Source organism: Zingiber officinale, chromosome 6B (genome assembly GCF_018446385.1).
Source record: "Zingiber officinale cultivar Zhangliang chromosome 6B, Zo_v1.1, whole genome shotgun sequence".
NCBI lineage: Eukaryota > Viridiplantae > Streptophyta > Magnoliopsida > Zingiberales > Zingiberaceae > Zingiber > Zingiber officinale.
The window spans coordinates 113688230-113708021 of NC_055996.1; the positions used below are offsets into that span (position 1 = coordinate 113688230).

The 19792-nt window shown below is 37.6% G+C and overlaps 3 protein-coding genes across 4 annotated transcripts; 2 read left to right on the forward strand and 1 right to left on the reverse strand.

Annotated features, from left to right (window-relative positions):
- The first annotated feature begins 327 nt into the window (after positions 1–327).
- LOC121989003 (lipid phosphate phosphatase 2-like) lies at positions 328–15231 on the forward strand. The gene is made up of 7 exons (XM_042542774.1): positions 328–666; positions 13883–13970; positions 14051–14160; positions 14226–14319; positions 14400–14588; positions 14680–14739; positions 14860–15231. Exons 1-7 carry the CDS (start codon positions 451–453, stop codon positions 15063–15065), a joined length of 963 nt encoding a protein of 320 aa, XP_042398708.1. The 5' UTR covers positions 328–450; the 3' UTR covers positions 15066–15231.
- Positions 15232–16174: 943 nt separating this feature from the next.
- Positions 16175–18626, forward strand: LOC121989004 (probable serine/threonine-protein kinase PBL7). 2 transcript variants are annotated; one of them, XM_042542775.1, is made up of 7 exons: positions 16175–16297; positions 16430–17038; positions 17116–17376; positions 17449–17615; positions 17696–17775; positions 17864–18011; positions 18193–18626. In XM_042542775.1, exons 2-7 carry the CDS (start codon positions 16468–16470, stop codon positions 18532–18534), a joined length of 1569 nt encoding a protein of 522 aa, XP_042398709.1. In that variant the 5' UTR covers positions 16175–16297; positions 16430–16467; the 3' UTR covers positions 18535–18626. The 2 variants fall into 2 exon arrangements, with proteins under 2 accessions (XP_042398709.1, XP_042398710.1); XM_042542776.1 differs by having other exon boundaries at positions 16196–17038.
- Positions 18622–19376, reverse strand: LOC121989005. The gene has a single exon (XM_042542777.1). It carries the CDS (start codon positions 19163–19165, stop codon positions 18755–18757), a length of 411 nt encoding a protein of 136 aa, XP_042398711.1. The 5' UTR covers positions 19166–19376; the 3' UTR covers positions 18622–18754.
- Positions 19377–19792: the final 416 nt, after the last annotated feature.

Below are 19792 nucleotides of genomic sequence, written 5' to 3' on the forward strand. Positions count from 1 at the left end.
AGCAATGCTTCTTCCTCCATGTTACATTTCTCGTGGAAAAACTCTGTCAAAGAAGCTGCTAAAACGGTGGTAAATAATGTTCACAGTTATGTAAAGGTAAGCCACTGATGTCTCTATCTTCATTAGCATTCCTCACACTTACTGGTAAATTTTTATCTCTTTTTATTTTCCAAAAGTTGTGTATTCTTTGCAAAAAATTATGAAAGAATTAAACTTGAAAGTTCGGTTAGCAAGAAGGAACTGACAGGGTCCACTCAATTTTTAGGGAGGAAAACCTCTCAAGTGTGCGTCTCTTTCTTCCTTTATCTATTCCGGTCTATCCTTAACTCCATCCTCGTCACCCCACAATTTCCATTCCTCCTTTTCTTCTTTTGTTCTCACAACCGCTGTCTAGACATTCTATCTTGTTCTTCTTCTTAAGCTTGACCGTGCCAATTCCAGGGCAAGATAATGGCAGAAGTTCAGTTGGGATCTCACACCGTACAATCTCATGGAATGAAGGTGGCAACGTTCCATATCCATGACTGGATGATATTACTGCTGCTTATTGCGATAGAGGTCGTCTTGAATGTCATAGAGCCATTCCATCGCTTTGTGGGGAGGGACATGATGGCTGATCTGAGATACCCAGTGAAGAGAAACACAGTTCCAGTTTGGGCAGTTCCAGTAAGTTACTGTAATCTCATTCCCTCAATGTGGTCAACTTTCACCATGCATATATCTTTCATGAATATGAATATGAATATGAATATGTAAATTAAGTTATAATATATATTCTTTAATCTCCAATATTTTGAACTAAGTGATTTTTACAAGATACTTAAAAGGAAACTATACTCGGCTTATGATGATGTTCAAGTATGAAGAAATTAGAGTACTCTTAAGACAATTGTATTTTTCCATCTTGACGTCTCTTCTTACTTAGTGTTTTTGATAGAGTAAAAACCTATATATTGGGTAGAGGGAAGACCCTTTTATAATTAACTTTTTATTTACACATTCTATAATGTGTACATTTAATTATCTCTTAATACAATACATTAATTTTTATATTGCATGAATATGAGAATCATCTTTTCCTTTAAATTTATTTTTATGAATATAAGGAGAATTGTTTTTCATTGATCAATATGAATGTAGCCATTAATCATAATGGTGACTATTTGATCATACTATTTAATTATAATAAAATCAAAAAAAAATGAACTGAGCTATTAATAAGAAATAAAATATTATTTCTAACATGAAATAAAATATTATTTTTAACATTCTCCCACTTGGCGCACATGACTTTATACATTTCAATGTACACAACATAAATTATTATTATTATTTTAAATTGGTCAATCATAAATCATCGTTAAACAAAAACTAGTAAGGATCATGATGATTATACATCATTAGTTCAACATACTTCCTTCCATGTATCACAATATTAGTTATATACTTAACATGAACATAATGAGATATAACTTAATGCTCCATCCATAATATTTTTTATTAGAGACAAATCCTGTTAATAACTACATAATCCATTCATGTATATACATTAACATAGGAAAACAAGATGCGTAAATATATCAAAAACAATATTCAAAGGGCTTTGAGAGTCAAATAAAAATGAGCATAAACTTAATTATGGAGTCATTAACAATTTTTCATAATGCACATTCTTATGACATGTTCATTAAATGTCTTGGGTGACAATCCTTTAGTTAATGGATTCACAATCATAAGGTGGGTGCTATTGTGCTTAATTGACACTCTTTGTTTTTGAACTTCTTCTTTAACAACAAAGTATTTTATTTCCATGTGTTTAACACCTTTTGAATACTTGTCATTCTTAGAAAAGAAGACTGTTGTGACATTATCACAAAAAATTTTCAACGGCTTAGTAATACTATCGACTATTCCAAGTCTTGAAATGAATTTCCGCATCCATAATCCATAAATGGTGGCCTGAAAGCATGCCACAAATTCAGCTTTCATAGTTGAAGTAGCAATGTTTGACTGCTTCACACTTTTCTATGAAATTGCTTCTCTAGCTAAGAGGAACAAATAGCCAAATATAGATTTTCTAAAATCCAAGCATCTAGTAAAATCTGAATATGAGTATCCTTTCACCTCAAGATGATCGGATCTCCTATAAGTGAGCATGTATTCTTTCGTCCCTTGTAAATATAGTAAAACTTTCTTCACAGCTTTCTAATGATCTAATCTTGGATTACGTTGATACCTACCCAACATTCCAACAGCAAAACTGTTTGGTCTGGTACATGTTTGGACATACATTAAGCTTCCAATTATGGATGCATAAGGAATTTGTTTCATTTGTTTGCATTCCAATTCATTTTTTGGGCATTGCATACGAACCTTTCTAAATTGAGACAATACTTGCAGAATATTTTTCCATTCTAAATATCTCTAGAACTTTAATAATATATGATTTTTGAGACAACCTTAACATTTCTTGTAATCTATCACGGAATATTGTAATTCCTATCACATAGGATGTCTCACCCATATCTTTTATTTCAAAGTTCTCTGAGAGAAATTTCTTGATCTCATATAATAAACTAAGATCATTAGTAGCAAGTAAGATATCATCAACATATAGAATTAGAAAAATGAATTACTCCCACTAACTTTTAGATATATACACTAATCTACGATGTTTTCCTTAAATCTAAAGGAAACTATAGTATCATTGAATTTAAGATACCACTGTCGGGAAGCTTGTTTGAGTTTGTATATTGACTTCTTAATAAAAAAAAAAATGTGAAACCGCCACATCAACGACCCCCCTAGAGCCGGTCCCACGGATATGGAGAAAGGTAAATGCAGGTACACAGGTGGAAAGTGCATGGCGGAGACGTTAACCCCAGGCAGTGACACCCCGGGGATCGACCCCTGGACCTTTCACCCACAGAACCATGCACTCCCCATCTATGTTATGCCCTGGGGACCGTATATTGACTTCTTAAGATTATATACCATATGCCCTTTTTCTTTAATTGAAAAACCCTTAGGTTGGTCTATATAGACCACTTCATCTAAATCTCCATTCAAAAAGGTAATTTCTATATTCATTTGATGTGGCTTTAAATCATAATGAGCTACCATTGTCATAATAATTCTGAGTGAGTCTTTTTTTGAGACAGGAGAAAGATCTCTTTGTAGTCAACGCCATCTTTCTAAGTAAATCCTTTGGCAACAACTCTAGCCTTGTATCATTCAATATTGCCATTAGAGTCACATTTGGTCTTAAAGATCTATTTACATCCAACAGTCTTTGACCCTTCAGATCATTCAACAAGGTCGCAAACTTTATCGTGATCCATTAATTTTAACTCTTCAATCATAGCCTCAAACCACTTAAAAGAATTAATACTTTCCATGGCTTGCGAAAATGAAACTAGATCTTCATCAATACTTAAGTTAAATTCTAACTCTTGAAGATAAACTACATAATTATTCGGAATAGTTGATCTTCTTTCCCTTTCAGACATTCTTAATGATACTGCTTGTGGTCCATCAACATTAGGTGCATTGTGAACAATATCATGGAGTGTTTGGTCATTCATTTGTTGTTCTTGTAGGTTGTCAAAATGTCCAACAACCATAGGAACAACAACTTGAGAAGAAATAATGGGCGAAGGTATTTGTACCCTAACTTCTTGAATTTCCACATCACATGGTTTAACACTCCCATTAGTTTCACCATGCTCAATGAACCTAACATTCCCATTTTCAACAATTTTCATAGAATGATCAGGAGAAAAAAATCTATACCTTTTAGACTTTTCTAGATAACCAAAGAAAAATCCACTGGATGTTCTTAAATCTAGTTTCTTTTCATATGGATTATAAATTCTTACTTCCGTCGGGAAACCCCAAATATGTAGGTGTTTTAAACTAGGTTTCCTTCTAGTCCATAGTTCAAACAGAGTTTTTGGAACTACCTTACTAGGAACCATGTTTAACAAGTATATAGTAGTTTTCAAAGTATACATCCATAATGATAAGGGTAAAGGAGAATAACTTTGCATACTCTAACCATATCCATTTGAGTACGATTATGTCTTTCTATAACACCATTTTGTTGTGATGTCCCAGGCATGGTGTATTGAGCATAAATGTCATGTTGTTTTAAATATTTAGCAAATGGACCAGGGCACTGCCTAGAGTTATCATACTTACAATAATATTCACCACCCCTATCAGATATGAGAATCTTCACCTTTCTATCTAATTGTCTCTCAATTTCATTAATAAATACCTCTAAGATATTTATTAATTGAGATTTTTCATTCAACAAATAAACATAGCCATAATGTGAATAATCATCAATAAAGGTCATGAAATATTTATCTCTACCAAGAGATGGAACATCAAAAGATCCACATATATCAGTGTGTATAATTTTTAAAAGTCGAGTGCTTCTTGTAGCTGTTTTCTTAATTATGTGTTTTGTATGTTTCCCCTTAATACAATCCACATAAATATCATGGTCAGTAAAATCTAAATCATGAAGGATTTCATTCTTTACTAATCTTTGTAATCATTCCTTGGATATATGACCCAAATATTTATGCCACAAGTAAGTTGAGTTTTCATCCACTAGACTACGTTTTGTTCCAACATTATGATGCAAAGTTAATAGAGTTTCAACAAACAAATTATTAAGCTTTAATTTATATAAGTCATCACAAAGAACACTAGAACCAATAAAGTGATTATTCTTAAACAAACTGAAATATCCATTTTCAAACTTAAATGAGTATTCAACTGTATCAAGTTTTGATAAAGAAATTAAATTTTTACTAATAGAAGGAACATAAAGAGTTTAAAAAAGATTTAAATGATATCTAGTGTCTAAAATAAAATGATAAGTTTCAATAACTTTAACCGGAGCTTTGACTCAATTTCCCATAAAGGCAAACTTTTCATTTGGCTTTATGGTTTGAATCGTAAGGATTCCCTACATCGTATTTGAAACATGAGTAGTGCAACCAGAATCAATCCATCATGTATTATGCAAAATTTGATTCAAAACATACAAAAGCACTAGGCTTACCTTTCTTTTTGAACCAAGCTTTTCGTTTTTGGCAATCTTTCTGAAAGTGTCTAGACTTGTGATAAAAAATGACATTTATCATTCTTTTGTCCTCTCTTTTGATTTTGAACAGATGACACATTTAACTTTAAGTGCCCATTATTGTCCTTTGTATTTTTTTTCCCGATTTCTTTCTGGCATTCAAATAACTCATGAGATTAACTGAATGAACTCTTTATTTCTTAAGTCATGCTTCTTCTCGAATAAGCATACTTTGTAATTTTATCACATTTCATTTATCCTTTATAGTATTATAATTGATTTGGAATAGACCATACTCAGGAGGCAAGGAGTTTATAATAAAATGTGCAAGGAAGCTTTACTCAATTTCATTCCCATGAAATTCAATCTTGTTGTAGTATTCATCATCTGAGTGATATGCTCATTCATGGCACAAGAATCATCAAACTTCATGGTGGTAAACATATTCATTAATGTTTCACAAAGTGACTTATCAGCAGACTCAAATTGAGATAGATGTTCTACAAACTTCATAAATTCCTTAGCATCATCTATTTTAGGGATTGTTGGCTTAAAGATGTCTGCTATGGTCATTCGTATAACCATCAAGCTAAGTTTGTTTGTGTTGGTTGCTACTCGGAAAACCTAGAGGTTCCACTGTACAAAAATTTTGTACAAAGGTCTGAACCTTTTTCTAGCTACCATGTGTTCTTTTAAATTAAATTTTGGATCACCTGCGGAACTTAATACGTTTGATTCAAAACTTAATCTATTTGTTCTTTTAGGTTTTGACTTGGATCTCCTGTGGAACTTAACACGTTCGACCCAAGTCACCTTAAGTTATTAATTCCATTAAATATTAATTTTCATAATTGGTTCCCAGTACTGACGTGGCAAGACACATGACCTTCTTGGATATGGGAGCAACCACCACCGACTAGACAAAACCTTTTATAGAAAGCTAATATTTAATTTCCTAAAATAACTTTAGGTTAACCGAAAAGAACAATCAAATCACAAGGGAAAGAAAAACAAAAGAACACTATATCGAAAACAAATTCGAAACTCTAGAATCGTATGCCTCTTGTATTTAGTATTATTTCCAAAAATAACTAGTATGATGCGGAAACAAAAATTACTAGTTATACCTTTTAGAAAGACCTCTTGATCTTCTACCGTATTCCTCTTCTAACCTCGAACGTTGTGTGGGCAACGATCTTCCGAGATGAGAACCACCAAGCACCTTCTTCTTCCTTACAAGTTTCGGCCATCAAAACTTCTCCTAGGATGAAGAGGTTCGGCCACCACCACCATGCTCCAAGGGATGCTAGAAAAGAGGCTTCTTTTCTCTCCTTCTTCTCCTTCTTAGATCCGACCACCAAAGATATCTCCACCATGAGAAGGTTTCGGCCACACAAAGGAGAGGAGAGGAAAGAAAGGGCCGGCCACACCCAAAGAGAAAAGAGAGGAAAAATAGAATAGAGTCGTTCACCTTGAAGCTTCCTCTACCCCCTCTTTTATAATCCTTGGTCTTGGCAAATAAGGAAAATTTAATAAAAACTTCCTTAATTCTTTTGCCATTGAAAAGGAAAATTTATTTAATTAAAATAATTTTCTCTTTTCAAATTATAATGGCCGACCACTCTTCTCCCCAAAACAAGGAGAGTTTTAATTAAAAAAAAATTAAAACTTCCTAATTTGTTTCTAGAAATTTATAAAAATTTCTCCAATAATTTTAATCCCTTCATGATTGGTTAATAAAAAGAAATTTTATAAATTAAAATCTTTCTTTTAAACATGTGGATAATTTCCAAAAAGGAAAGTTATCTCTAAAAATTAAAATCTCCTTTCAATCTACAAATAAGGAAAGATATTAAATCTTTTCTTAATCTTTTGTAGAAACTAATAAAAGAGAATTTTTAATTTTCAAACTTTCTTTTAAATCGTGAATATAATTAAAAGGAAAGTTTTTACCAAAATTAAAATCAACCTTTTAATCTACAAATAAGGAAAGAGATTTTAACTCTTCTCTTAATCTTTTGTAGAATCTTATAAAAGGAAGGATTTAAATTTTTAAACTCTCTTTTAAATTATATTATCCACATAAGAAAAATTTTAAAATTAAAATTCCTTTTTATTTTAATAGGGACGGCCACATGAGTTCACCCATGAACATACCCATGGCCGGCCCTAGCTTGGTCTCCAAGCTAGCTTGGCCTCCAAGCTAGCTTGGCCGGCCCCTATAGGATGGGTAAGAAGGTGGGTATAGGTGGGTATAGTACTCTATAATTAAGAGGCTATGATAGGGACCGAGAGGAGGAATTGGTTTTGGTCTCCCGATAAAATTAAGCATCCCGTGCTCGCCCCGAACACACAACTTAATTTTATCAATAATAATTCATTCCACTAGAGAACTATTATTGAACTACCGCACCAATCCCAAATTACATTTTGGGCTCCTTCTTATCATGAGTGTGTTAGTCTCCCTGTGTTTAAGATAACAAATGTCCACTAATTAAGTAAGTTACTGACAACTCACTTAATTAATATCTAGCTCCAAGAGTAGTACCACTCAACTTCATCGTCATGTCGGACTAAGTCCACCTGCAGGGTTTAACATGACAATCCTTATGAGCTCCTCTTGGGGACATTCTCAACCTAGATCACTAGGACACAGTTTCCTTCTATAATCAACAACACACACTATAAGCGATATCATTTCCCAACTTATCGGCCTTATTGATTCATCGAACTAAATCTCACCCATTGATAAATTAAAGAAATAAATATCAAATATATGTGCTTGTTATTATATTAGGATTAAGAGCGCACACTTCCATAATAACTGAGGTCTTTGTTTCTTTATAAAGTCAGTATAAAAGAAATGACCTCTAATGGTCCTACTCAATACACTCTAAGTGTACTAGTGTAATTATATAGTTAAGATAAACTAATACCTAATCACACTACGACCTTCCAATGGTTTGTTTCTTTCCATTATGGTCGTGAGCTACTGTTTATAATTTATAAGGTACTGATAACATGATCCTCTGTGTGTGACACCACACACCATGTTATCTACAATATAAATTAATTGAACAACTACATTTATCATAAATGTAAACATTTGACCAATGTGATTCTTATTTCTAGATAAATGTTTATACCAAAAGCTAGGCTTTTAGTATACACTCTAACAGTTTGATTTTTCCTAGACCTTATGGAAAGATACTTTCTCAGTGCTGCTAGTTTCAAGAAGTGCAACAAGCTTATTTGAGGCTTATTTGTAAGTGTAGGATCGATGCACATGTGAGGGAAGGGGGGGGGGGGGGGAATCACGTGTCTTTAAATAAAATCAATCTTTTTTTACTTTTAAAATAAGTACAAAGCATAATAAAACAACACAAAAACAAAAACACGAACAAGAACTTGAGAAGTTATTTGGTTCGGAGCCTTTACCGACTCCTACTCTAAGATCCACGATCCCTCGGACCGTATTGACGGGCAATCCATTAAAATCTCTTTCAAAACTGCCAGAAGAGGGAATCGAATATAAGATATCAAAGAAAGGGAAGTGTAACCGCCTACACTCCCTTTTTTCAAGTAATAAGAAAATGCAGAAATTAATTTCGTTACCAACTCGCAGAAAGAGGATCCAGAAGCACTCAGCAGTTGGTGTCTGTTGGTGCAATCGACCTCCAAGGTTTTAATGTTAGACAAATATGTTTAAGTATGTTAAGTATGAAGGTTGATCTAGGGAAGTCCTAGTTGTAGGCTAGGCAAGGGAAATTCTAGTTGCAGACTAGGCAAGGAAAATCTCGATAGATCGTGGAAGCCAGGTGGATAAGTCTGGAGGACTTGATCTCTGGATAGCCGAATACTGAGGTAAGGGAAATCTCGGTATATCGTGGAAGCCAGGAGAATAGGTTTGGAGGACCTAATCCCTAGGTAGCCGAATACTAAGTCTTGGTGAGTGAAGCCAAGTGGTGAAAAACCTAGGAGGAGATAACCTTAGGTAACGAGAAGTCTTGGAGGAGTGAACTCCAAGCAAGGTTGATCGGATGGTTTTCGGTCGACCGCGTGCGGTCAACCGAACCAGCTGATCACGGTAAATCTAGGTTTAGGTTTACCATTGTATTCTACATTATTATTGTTGTTGGCTAATATAGTATTGCAGGAAAGGTCTTAGTGGATCAGGTGATCAGACAGTGAGCAGGCAAAATCCAAACATGTCTAGAGGATCATGTTTGGCAGGTAAGTTGAGGTAAACAACTGGAGGAGCGACAGTGAGGTCAGGTTCCTGAAGGGAACAACCTAAGGTCGCTGATCCAACTGAAGAAACCGAGAAGGTTTCTAAGTTGAGATCAAGACAGTTCTACTGTCTAATATTACTCATGCATTATATATTACTGTGCTAACCTTTGTGTTGCAGGGATACTTTGTTTAACTCTGTGTTGCAGGTTCGGCCGGATCGATCAACCGAATGTAGGGATCAATCGATCGAACCAGGATGACTCAGCACAGGTTAGTTTAATCAGCAACGATCAAAAGCAGAAGGAAGCTACACTGATCGGTCGACCGAACTAGAGGATCGGTCGACCGAACGATCAATATTAAAGGCGCAGTAAATGCAAATCACGGCAAATCTCGACGAACAGGGAAGGTGCCTGTTCGGTCGACCGAACAAAGGGATCAGTCGACCGAACCCTTAATGATCAATTAATGTCGAAGATCGAATCAGCATCGGATCTCAGCCAGGAAAGAAGGAAGCTGGTTCGGTCGACCGAACCCATGGATCGGTCGACCGAACATCGACGATCTTATAAAAAGAAGCTCGAGGTCTGAGACTGTACAACACTTACTGATCATCTCAAAGCTCTCCTCTGCACAAGCTACTCGTGCTACAAGTCATCTACAACTCTTCAAGCTACTTCGTCCGGAAGTACCGACCTAAGCTTCAACTTTCACATTTGTCGGTATATTATTTTAGCTTGCATTGTATTCATTTATTAGTAAGATAGTAGGTTGTTACTATCTTTCTCATCTGTACGCACTGCTTCTTTCCGAAATTTTCGGAAAGAAGAGTTATAGTGGATTGCCCATCGGTGCGGTCAAGGATCGCAGGCCTTGTAGTAGGAGTCGACCTAGATTTCGAACCAAGTAACCGAATGAGTTTTTCATTCTACTTTCCGCTACACGACTCTGTTTTCTAAAGTAAAAGAAAAGTTTTAAAAGTGCGATATTCACCCCCACCCCTCTATCGCACGCATCTGATCCAACAGTGTCGGTCGGCTGGCAGTAGTTGGAAGCCGCGAAGCAATAGCACGACAATGGTCGGACGTGTTCGCAGCAACAGAATGATCTTTACAGCTGTTAGAGATGATATGTGTTGAAGGCTGCTCGAAAGGGCGTCTCCAGAAGCAACTCTTATCTCCTTATCTTCGGAAGTGATAAAACCCGCAACTTCAGGTTTTTATCCTCTCAAGGGCGCCTTCAAAGCTCTTTAGGCGCCTCCATCCACATAGGAGGTGCCTTCGTGCCCTTCCGCTCAGGGACTTCGACCAAATCATCCGAGGCGCCTCCACTCGACTAGGAGGCGCCTTGGGTCACTGTTCACTCAAGACTTGAGAGTGACTTTTTGCTCCTGCAAAATGTGTTAGTCCAAATAACAAACTATACCCTACAAAATAGAGTTAGTACAATAATACAACAACATTATTAATTAGATCATATTTTCTCGAGATCATGTTCTAGTCACGGTCTCACTCAAGGTATCCAAAATAGACCCAAAGTGGACCTGCACCTAAAGTCCCTAAATGGGACTCGTCCTCACCGAACACTCTCCTCCAATGACTTACCTTACTTACTACACAGAATCGCTTGACTCCTTTTTGGTCCATCAAGTCTTTTTGCCAGTTGTCAGGTTTACAGACTCAACTGAACTTTAGCCAGCTATCAGATCCCACAGACCCAACCGAAAATCCCGCTAGATATCGAATCACTCATTAACCTATCTGGACTACTACATTTGCTATCAGGTCCTTCAGACCTAGCTGTATTTCAGCCTGTTGTCAGTCCTGTCAAGTCTTGCACACTTGGTAGAAAGGTTAGATCACACTACACCTAACTTTAATCCATTTGTCATTCATCAAAACTCAGGTTTGACCATTCATGCTAGCTACACCAACAGTAAGAAGATCTAAAACACCTAAATGCAACTGAATTTGTTGACTTCATTCAAAAAAATTAAGCTCATTAAACTTCGTAATAGATGAAACTTGCAAATGAAGAGCAACAATTATTGATGTTGCAAATTATATAGAATGATCATACTTCAATGCTTTTGATTCATTAATTATAATACAAAATTCAAATAACATTCATATGAACTTTAAATACATATTGAAACTCTCCTTTGGGTGATACTACGATACACACACAAAATTGATGCTCAAATAAAATTTCAAGTAACAGGTAATAAAATATGTTATAATTAAACATGTTTGTTATCTTTGGATATAGTAAACATATCTAATAAAGTATATAAATTAGCCACAATTATATTAATGATCATAAAATAAAGTAATCAACCTTTGGGTAATTCTTAATTATTTTATAATCAATGAACTTTAAATTATTCATGATAAAAGTTAAGTATTTCTAACATATCATCTCATAGCATCACATACTCATGAATAATTTAATATTATTTAATTAATGTCTAAACTTTTTAATTTGGCCACTTTGATGACTAACAAATTATGCATAATATAGACATTAAATTAAATAATGACGGATGCGGTGATGATGAAGGGCCCCACCCTGCTGCCATGGTGGAGGTCAGAGGAGGTCAAAGTCAAGGCAGTCAACGCGCAGGAGGCATCGACCGGTCGGGCGAAGCATGCCTCGACCGGGAAGAAGGCTCCAAACCGCCGTCACCTTCGATACGGGGAGCAATCAAACAACCGATGCTCAAGGGAGACAATGTGCAGAAGCTGAGCCGAGTGGCTACCCTGCTCGGCCAAACAACAGAGATGACTGTGCAGAGTTCAACTTCGACCGAGCAGCTACACCACTCGGCATGGCAACAAACTTCGGCCGAGCGGCTACCCAGCTCGGCTTGGTAGCAGGCTTCGATAATAACGAAGTGGACCTTCGGTCAAGCAGACACACTGAGGAGCAGCGAGATTCTAGTCGACCAGACGGGGCACCAGAGCAGCGGAATTCAGGCCGACCGACCGATCCGCTTGGCCTAGCGGTACACTCCTAATGATATTCAGTGATATCCTTTTGGTAGTTGGTGCCGCCGACATTAGGCATGGGCTGCCAGAAGATCGTATGGCGGAAGCTTCCACTGTCACTTCAGAGATATGCTCGGCCTGTTAAGGTACTGTGTCAGGGATACTTTACTGACAAATCTTTTCAGGAAAAGCTTTGAGAAGCGTGCTCACCTTGGGAAGCGTGCATGCACGCTACCAGAGCTCTATATAAAGGGGGGTCCAAGCATTTGCGGAGGTATGCGATATTCACTGTTTGTGCTACAATAGTCTTCTTATTGCTCCGCTTTCCACTTCATCGTCGGTGACTGACTTGAGCGTCGGAGGGCCAACATCGGGGACTCATTCCCTGGCTCAGCACTGACGTAGTCTGTGTTGCAGGTCTGCGCGGAGTCCATAGGAGGTCAGCGTGAGTACCACATCCCTAGCTTTCCATCTCTTCGACTTTTGGACAGGATCAATGACATCAAACATAAAACATGAGTAAACATAATAATCATTCTCATAGTGATTTAAACATAATCATATACTCAAAGTAAGAAAATATTCGTAACTTGCATACTCAGCAAATATGTGATGATCATAATCATTTATTTCTAATGTATGAATATATTACAAAGCATACAAAGATCTGATCAAATACAAATAAGTGTAACATGCTTAAAACATTATGTCCATTCGAAAGTTGAGATGCCAAAAAATTATACAGAACTTTTAGTCTCAAAATTCTTTTTATATAATTACTCAACATGTGCAATCATATAAACTTTCTCAATTAAGTTATCATACATGTCCAGAACATTCAAAATTACATATCCATATTTGTATATGTAAATTACAACCGAAGAAATATTAAAAAAACATTTAACATAAAATCGATCTAGAGAGAAAAATATTTTTTAATGGAAAATCATAAGTTCTTAACAAGAGCTCTGATATAACATGTTAGCATAACATATATTTTCATAAATATGAATATTCATATGTAAATTAAGCTTATCATATTGCATATTCCTTAATGTCTAAGATTTTGAACTAAATGATTTTTACAATATGATACTTAAAAGGAAAGCATATCTTAGTTTATGATGACCTTTAAGTATGTAGAAACTAAGCACTCTTAAATAATTGTGTTTGTCCCTCTTAATCTCTCTTCTTACTTAGCCTCTTTGATATAGTAAAGACCTATATATTGGGAAGATCATTTTATAATCTTTCATTTACACATTTCATTAATGTATACATTCAATTGTCTCTTAATACAGTACATTAATTCTCATATTGCATGAATATGAGAACGATGTATTCATCTTCCTTTAAATTCATTTGCATAAATATGAAGAGAATTGTTTTTCATTCATCAATATGAATATAGCCATGAATCATAATTATTTCTATTTAATCATCTATTTGATTACACTAAAATCAAAGAATGTGAACCATCATAAACCATTAATAATAAATAAAATATTATTTCTAACAGACCTTCCTCAAGTGAATACTTAAACCAAATTTATCTGTTCTTCAGATGATTGCCATTCTCTTGCCAATTGTAATATATTGTGCAGTCTACTTCAGGAGGAGGGATGCGTATGATTTTCATCACGCCATACTGGGTTTGTCTTTATTTTCTTAGCACTCTGTCAGGTTTCGATTCCCAAATTTCCTGGTTTTCTAACAGAAGGTGGATTTGCAGGTCTTCTCTACTCTGTCTTTATTACCGCTGTGATAACTGATGTCATTAAAGATGCAGTAGGCCGACCTCGACCGGACTTCTTTTGGCGCTGTTTTCCTGATGGCAAGGAGGTACATACTTTGTTCTCGAGCTCTATGGATGGCTTAGTGCTTGAATTGACGATATGAACATGTAGGACTATGATAATTTCACAACGAGTGTGATATGCCATGGAGGAAAAAGTGAGATCAACGAAGGGCACAAAAGCTTCCCTAGTGGGCATGCTTCATGTGAGTGTTACAGAAACTCTTTGCATCGCGATCGATACACTGATGCACACTCTTTGCTGATCAAGTCCATCTGCACACAGGGTGTTTTGCAGGACTAGGATTTCTTTCATGGTACCTTGCAGGGAAAATGCGAGTTTTCGATGGAAGGGGTCATGTTGCAAAACTTTGCCTTGTGGCTCTTCCTCTACTCGCAGCATCCCTCGTGGCAATCTCTCGAGTGGACGACTACTGGCATCACTGGCAAGATGTGGTTGTCGGTGGTTTGATAGGTTTGCATGTTTAAACTGGTTGTAGTTGCTGACAAATTAAATTCATCCTTCTACAGAACAGAACACATTGCGATACCTCTTACTTTTACAGGATTGGTAGTTGCTTCGTTTTGTTATCTGCAGTTCTTTCCACCACCATACGATGCAAATGGTATTTTTTTATATATACATACATATGGAAAGGAAAAGATATTTTTCTTGTCGAGCAGATCAGTCTTGTGTGAGAGTCTAGTCACTGATGAATTTGAATTTTGGTATGTGTTTTACGCAGGTTGGGGGCCTCATGCATATTTCCAGATGTTGGCTGAGACACAGAGTGATGGTCAAGTGCCTAATGCTGCAAATCCTCCAGCAGGCTCTGAACCAGCAGCATATGCTGCCTACTCTGAACTTCAAGATGTTGTTGGCACGAGAGCTTCAGATTTATCGCGAGACATTGAAGAAGGTCGCAAAAACTTTAGTCGAGCAGCATGTTAAAAGAGATCGAAGTTTTAGATAGTTTGGAGGACTAGTAATTTTGGGTATAGATAATTAAGAGAACCTCCAGTTTATTTATGTTGTCAAAAAGGCACTTCAATTTCATTAGAAACGATAACATGATTAAGTTATTATCATGTGATTTTATAATCACGGATTTCAAAAACAACCTCTTACCATATTAGCTCTTTCTTAAATTTGTATTACACTGAAACATAGTTGAGTTGATTATCATATGACAAATTTATAAAATTAAGTATGAGTCTAATTTTGATAAAGACTGAAAAAATATCCTCCTATAATTAATTTTAATTTCTTAATTTACTTTCTTCTAGATGATGAATTTCATGTTGGATAAAATCTTACTTAGATCCTTGTGTCAATAAATTCCATAATAATAAAATAATTAGAAAAAAGTAAGACAAATATCAATGTCAAAATAATTCTAAAGTAGTTTTTGAAAAAGCATATGTAGGAATTTTGGTCATAATGGTATATGGAAGGGTGTTATGTTATCATTCAAATATTCATAGTTTGATTAACAACTATAATATATTTATAAAAAAATTTAAAAACGGATAAGCATGAGATACTAAATATCTAGACCGTCCTAAACCCTTTCCAATTTATTCTACAGTCAGTAAAAAACTGTCATGGGACGAAAGTCCCGATGTTAGCTCATATATTTTTTTTCTCAAGCAATTTTGACTCACCTGTTTTTTTTTTAATTATTAAAGGTGAAATCCGTGAGATAGTATTCTTTGTGAGGTATCGAATTATGCACGGTGTTGTTATTTTGATAATTTTTATAAAATGAATACATGTTTGACAATATAAATAAAAAAGAGATTTTTTTTTTTTAAAAAAAATCTGCCTTTACTTGTAAATTAAAATATTTTTTATTATAGAGGGTGTTTCGCATGAAAGAATTTTCTTTCAGGCGGTTGAACAATTTGGTTAGATTTAACTTGAAGCATTTATGGCCGCCTTTTCGTTGACAATAATCAAACAGTCAAGATTGACTCCTAACCCACAGTTTAGCTCAAATCTGGAAGGGATCTTGAAAAATAAAATAAAATAAAATAAAATAAAATAATTCTTGTGTGATCTGAATCTTTTCCTCGAAGGTAAAAGCTGAAGAACGACCAGAAAAGGAGATGGATTGGAGGTAGCGCATCTTGACTGCCCCGACCGGAAGCAATTGATCCACTGATTTCTTGTTCTTCCCTCTGGTTCGTCTTTCCCTGTCACACTTTATTCACCACTTTTAAGCGATTGAAGTAATTGAAGCCGTCGCATTCGATCTTTCTCCTTTTCTTTTCCTCCTTCAATTTGTTTTTTTTTATATTCTTTGAGTTTGGTAGAAGAATAGAAGAGAGGGGTGATAGATCAGTTCTATCAGATGGGCTGCGTCCACAGCGGCTTCGGCGACGGCGATGGCGGGGGAGGCAGCTGCATTGACGCCAAAGATGTCGCTTTGGCGACCGGGAGAGGCGGCGGGGGAGTGGCGACGCCGGGCGAGCTCAAAAAGGGAAGTTCCTGGGAGAAGATGGCGTGGGGGACAAGCGTCATGCTTTCCAGGGCGAGCGCCGTGAGGAGGAGGCGGTGGCAGCGCCAGCGGAAGGGCGGGGAGGACGAGAACAAGTCGTGGTTGCTAGCGGAGGCTCGAGCGGACGCAGCGACCGAGGCGGAGTCCGCGCATTCTTCGTTTCGGCTAAGCTTCGGCTCGCAGACGGAGGCGGAGGCGGAGGAGGTAATGGAAAAAGCTGCCACTCCGGCGGCCACGCCGGTGTTGCTGCTGGTGAATTTGGAGGATGAGAAGGAGGGATCAGGAAGGGGGAACGCCCATGCGTTAAAACTCAGGGAGCGGCAAGGGCTGGAGGCTCTAGAGCGGACCATATCGTCTGCTACCGGAAATCTGTCGAGGTTTACCTACTCGGAGATCTCGTCCGCCACCCGGGGCTTCTCCAAAGGTATCATTTTTTTCCTCACGGCGAAGCTTAGCTTTCTCGAATCGGGCGGATAATTGAAGTCTCCCTGCTATTTACAGGAAGAGAAATCGGCGGCGGAGGCCTCAGCCGGGTGTACAGAGGAAGAATTGGGGCTGGCCGGAGAGCGGTGGCGATAAAGCGAGTCGAGGGGCGGGATCGGGACAGTGCCAAGGCATTTTGCAGGGAGCTGATGATAGTTGCTTCTCTTGGCAGTCCATTCGTCGTTCCTTTGCTAGGGTTTTGCATTGATCAAGAAGGCCTTTTCCTCGTCTACAAATATGTCTCTGGAGGAAGTCTGGATCACCACCTCCATCTCCAAGGTGCTGCTCTCTGTGAATCAATTCTCCCTCACACACACACACACTGATCTAGTGAATTGTTGGGAAGTTCAGGAAAGAAGAAAGGCAGGAGGAAGGTGTTGTCCTGGGAGGCAAGGTACAAGGTGGCCATTGAAATTGCTCGAGCAATTGAGTACCTACACTTCGGCACCGACAGGTGCATCATCCACAGAGACATCAAGCCTTCCAACATCCTCCTCTCCTCTAACAAAACCCCCAAAGTAAGCCTTAGTCCATCAGCTGCAGATTCAAAGTTAATTCTCATCCTGTAATATCACTCCTTTGTGATCTTCTTCTTCAGCTTTGTGATTTCGGAATGGCTACATGGACCAATGGCCCTTCCCTACCTTTTCTTTGTAAATGTGTCAAGGGGACTTTTGGGTAAGAGTTTGATAGCTTAGTCAATAAGGTGTGATCAGCTTAATTAACTTTGTTTCGTTTTTTTCTCATGTGGTTGCATCCACCACAGTTATCTGGCACCTGAATATTTTCAACATGGTAAACTGTCAGACAAAACTGATGTATATGCATTTGGGGTTGTACTCTTGGAACTGATTACTGGCCAGAAAGCCATTGATAGGGCTAGGCCTCAAGGAGAGGAAAACCTGGTCTTGCTGGTAAGCATCCAGATCCATTTATCTATGTTGTACTTGCATTTGGGGTTGCAATGGTTGAGCATTGCTGATTGTATGCAGAAGTGAAGTGCACTTATCTACACCCCTGCCTCAAAATAGGTCCAAAATCATATAGAATTAGTAATTTGCTTGATCATATGAGGTTATCTGCAAACTTTGGCAGGCAAACCCTCTTCTGCAGCAAGGAGCCGTAGCTGCTGAAAAGTTGATCGATCCCAAGTTAAAACCTGGTTCTTATCGCCCAAGTGAAATGAACAGGATGTTTCTCGCTGCAACTGCATGTTTAAGCAGTCAAGAAACCGCGAGGCCGAGCATCATTGATGTCACAAGAATGCTGCAAAGAGAAGACGCCCACACTGATTGGTCAAGTTTCATGGCGAACGGTTGCCTTGCTGGATATGGTGTTCGGTCGGACGAAACAATGGGAATGAATGAAATGAGCAGCCATCTAGCTCTGGCCATGCTCGACGTTTCTGATGAGGAAGAAGACTTGTACGATCGATGATTCTATGCTATATACCTTTGACATTTCTTGTATCACCATCGATGTTGTATGATTTCTTGTGTTTAATGATGGTATTTGTTCTTTCGATCGCATATTATCACTTTCATATTTGTTGTACATATTGAATACAGAGATTTAATTGAAGATATATATATCCTCCTCGTACTGTGTTATTCATGAGGGCGAAGCACATGCATTGTTGCGATCAGAGATGAGTGACTTACTTGTCGGCGGCGAAGGCCTCGACAGGGAAGGACTTGGTGACTCCGGCGAGGCTCTTGAAGTGGATCTTGCCGGTGGGCGGATCGTCGATGGTGATCTCGTTGACGGGAGGCCAGAGGAGGAGTTCCTTGGCCTTCACCCCCTTGAGCTTCTTGATCCGGCCCTTGACGACGTAGCCATTGATCTCGGTGCTGTAGCTCACCAGCTTGCTGATCATCTTGAAGTTGTGCTCGACCTTGTCCTTCTGCAGGATCCACATGTAGCCGCTGCTCCGGACGAAGCCCACCTCGATGACGTTCTTCAGCGGGAGGACCCCCAGCGGCAGCCCGAACTCCTCCAGCAGGGACGACGCCAGCTTCATGCCCTCCTCGTGCCCCTTCCTCACGACGCCGCCCTCTTTCTCAGCCATGGCTACTGAAGGTAACTGATTCGGAATCTGCGGATGGCTGTTGATTCTGAAAGATCGGCGTAGAACGACAGCAGATATATAGAGGGACGTAGATTTGCAAATAAGCTTCGGAGTAATCGCCGGGGTTTGGAATCCGTCATCGGATCATCCATCGCTGGATCACAGCTCTTCCCAATTTGTCGAGTTGTGCTGTTGGTCTTACGGTGCGTAGCGGAGATATAGATGGAGGCCGGCTGTGGTCACGAAGAAATGAGGATATATATATATATATATATATATATATATATATATATATATATATAATTTTTATCATATTTTCTATAATATTATATTCATATCGTATAATTTTTTTTCATAACTTTTTGATAATATGTCTAATCTCGTAAAAAAAAAAATAGCTTCTAAAGTTACACGGTTCTACTTAGCCTTACAATATAAAAATACTATTGTAAAGTTTCTTGCGTTAATCCTCTTGTGCTCAAGTTAATTTCTGATGTTCACAAAAATAGAGAATTGTAACTAAAGAGGATAGAAAATAAAGTTAAGTATATCTCTTTTTATAGATGCGAACTCCTTTTTATAGTGTCACTGTGATTCCTTAAGCAATCGTGCAGTTCTTTAATATGA

Coding starts and splice junctions, on each gene's coding strand:
- LOC121989005 (XM_042542777.1), bottom strand. CDS start 19,165: ATGGCTGAGAAAGAGGGCGGCGTCGTGAGGAAGGGGCACGAGGAGGGC.
- LOC121989004 (XM_042542775.1), top strand. CDS start 16,468: ATGGGCTGCGTCCACAGCGGCTTCGGCGACGGCGATGGCGGGGGAGGC. Junction 17,377..17,448: donor TCACCACCTCCATCTCCAAG/GTGCTGCTCTCT, acceptor TGGGAAGTTCAG/GAAAGAAGAAAGGCAGGAGG. Junction 18,012..18,192: donor AGGAAAACCTGGTCTTGCTG/GTAAGCATCCAG, acceptor AAACTTTGGCAG/GCAAACCCTCTTCTGCAGCA.
- LOC121989003 (XM_042542774.1), top strand. CDS start 451: ATGGCAGAAGTTCAGTTGGGATCTCACACCGTACAATCTCATGGAATG. Junction 14,320..14,399: donor CCCTAGTGGGCATGCTTCAT/GTGAGTGTTACA, acceptor ATCTGCACACAG/GGTGTTTTGCAGGACTAGGA. Junction 14,740..14,859: donor ACCACCATACGATGCAAATG/GTATTTTTTTAT, acceptor TGTTTTACGCAG/GTTGGGGGCCTCATGCATAT.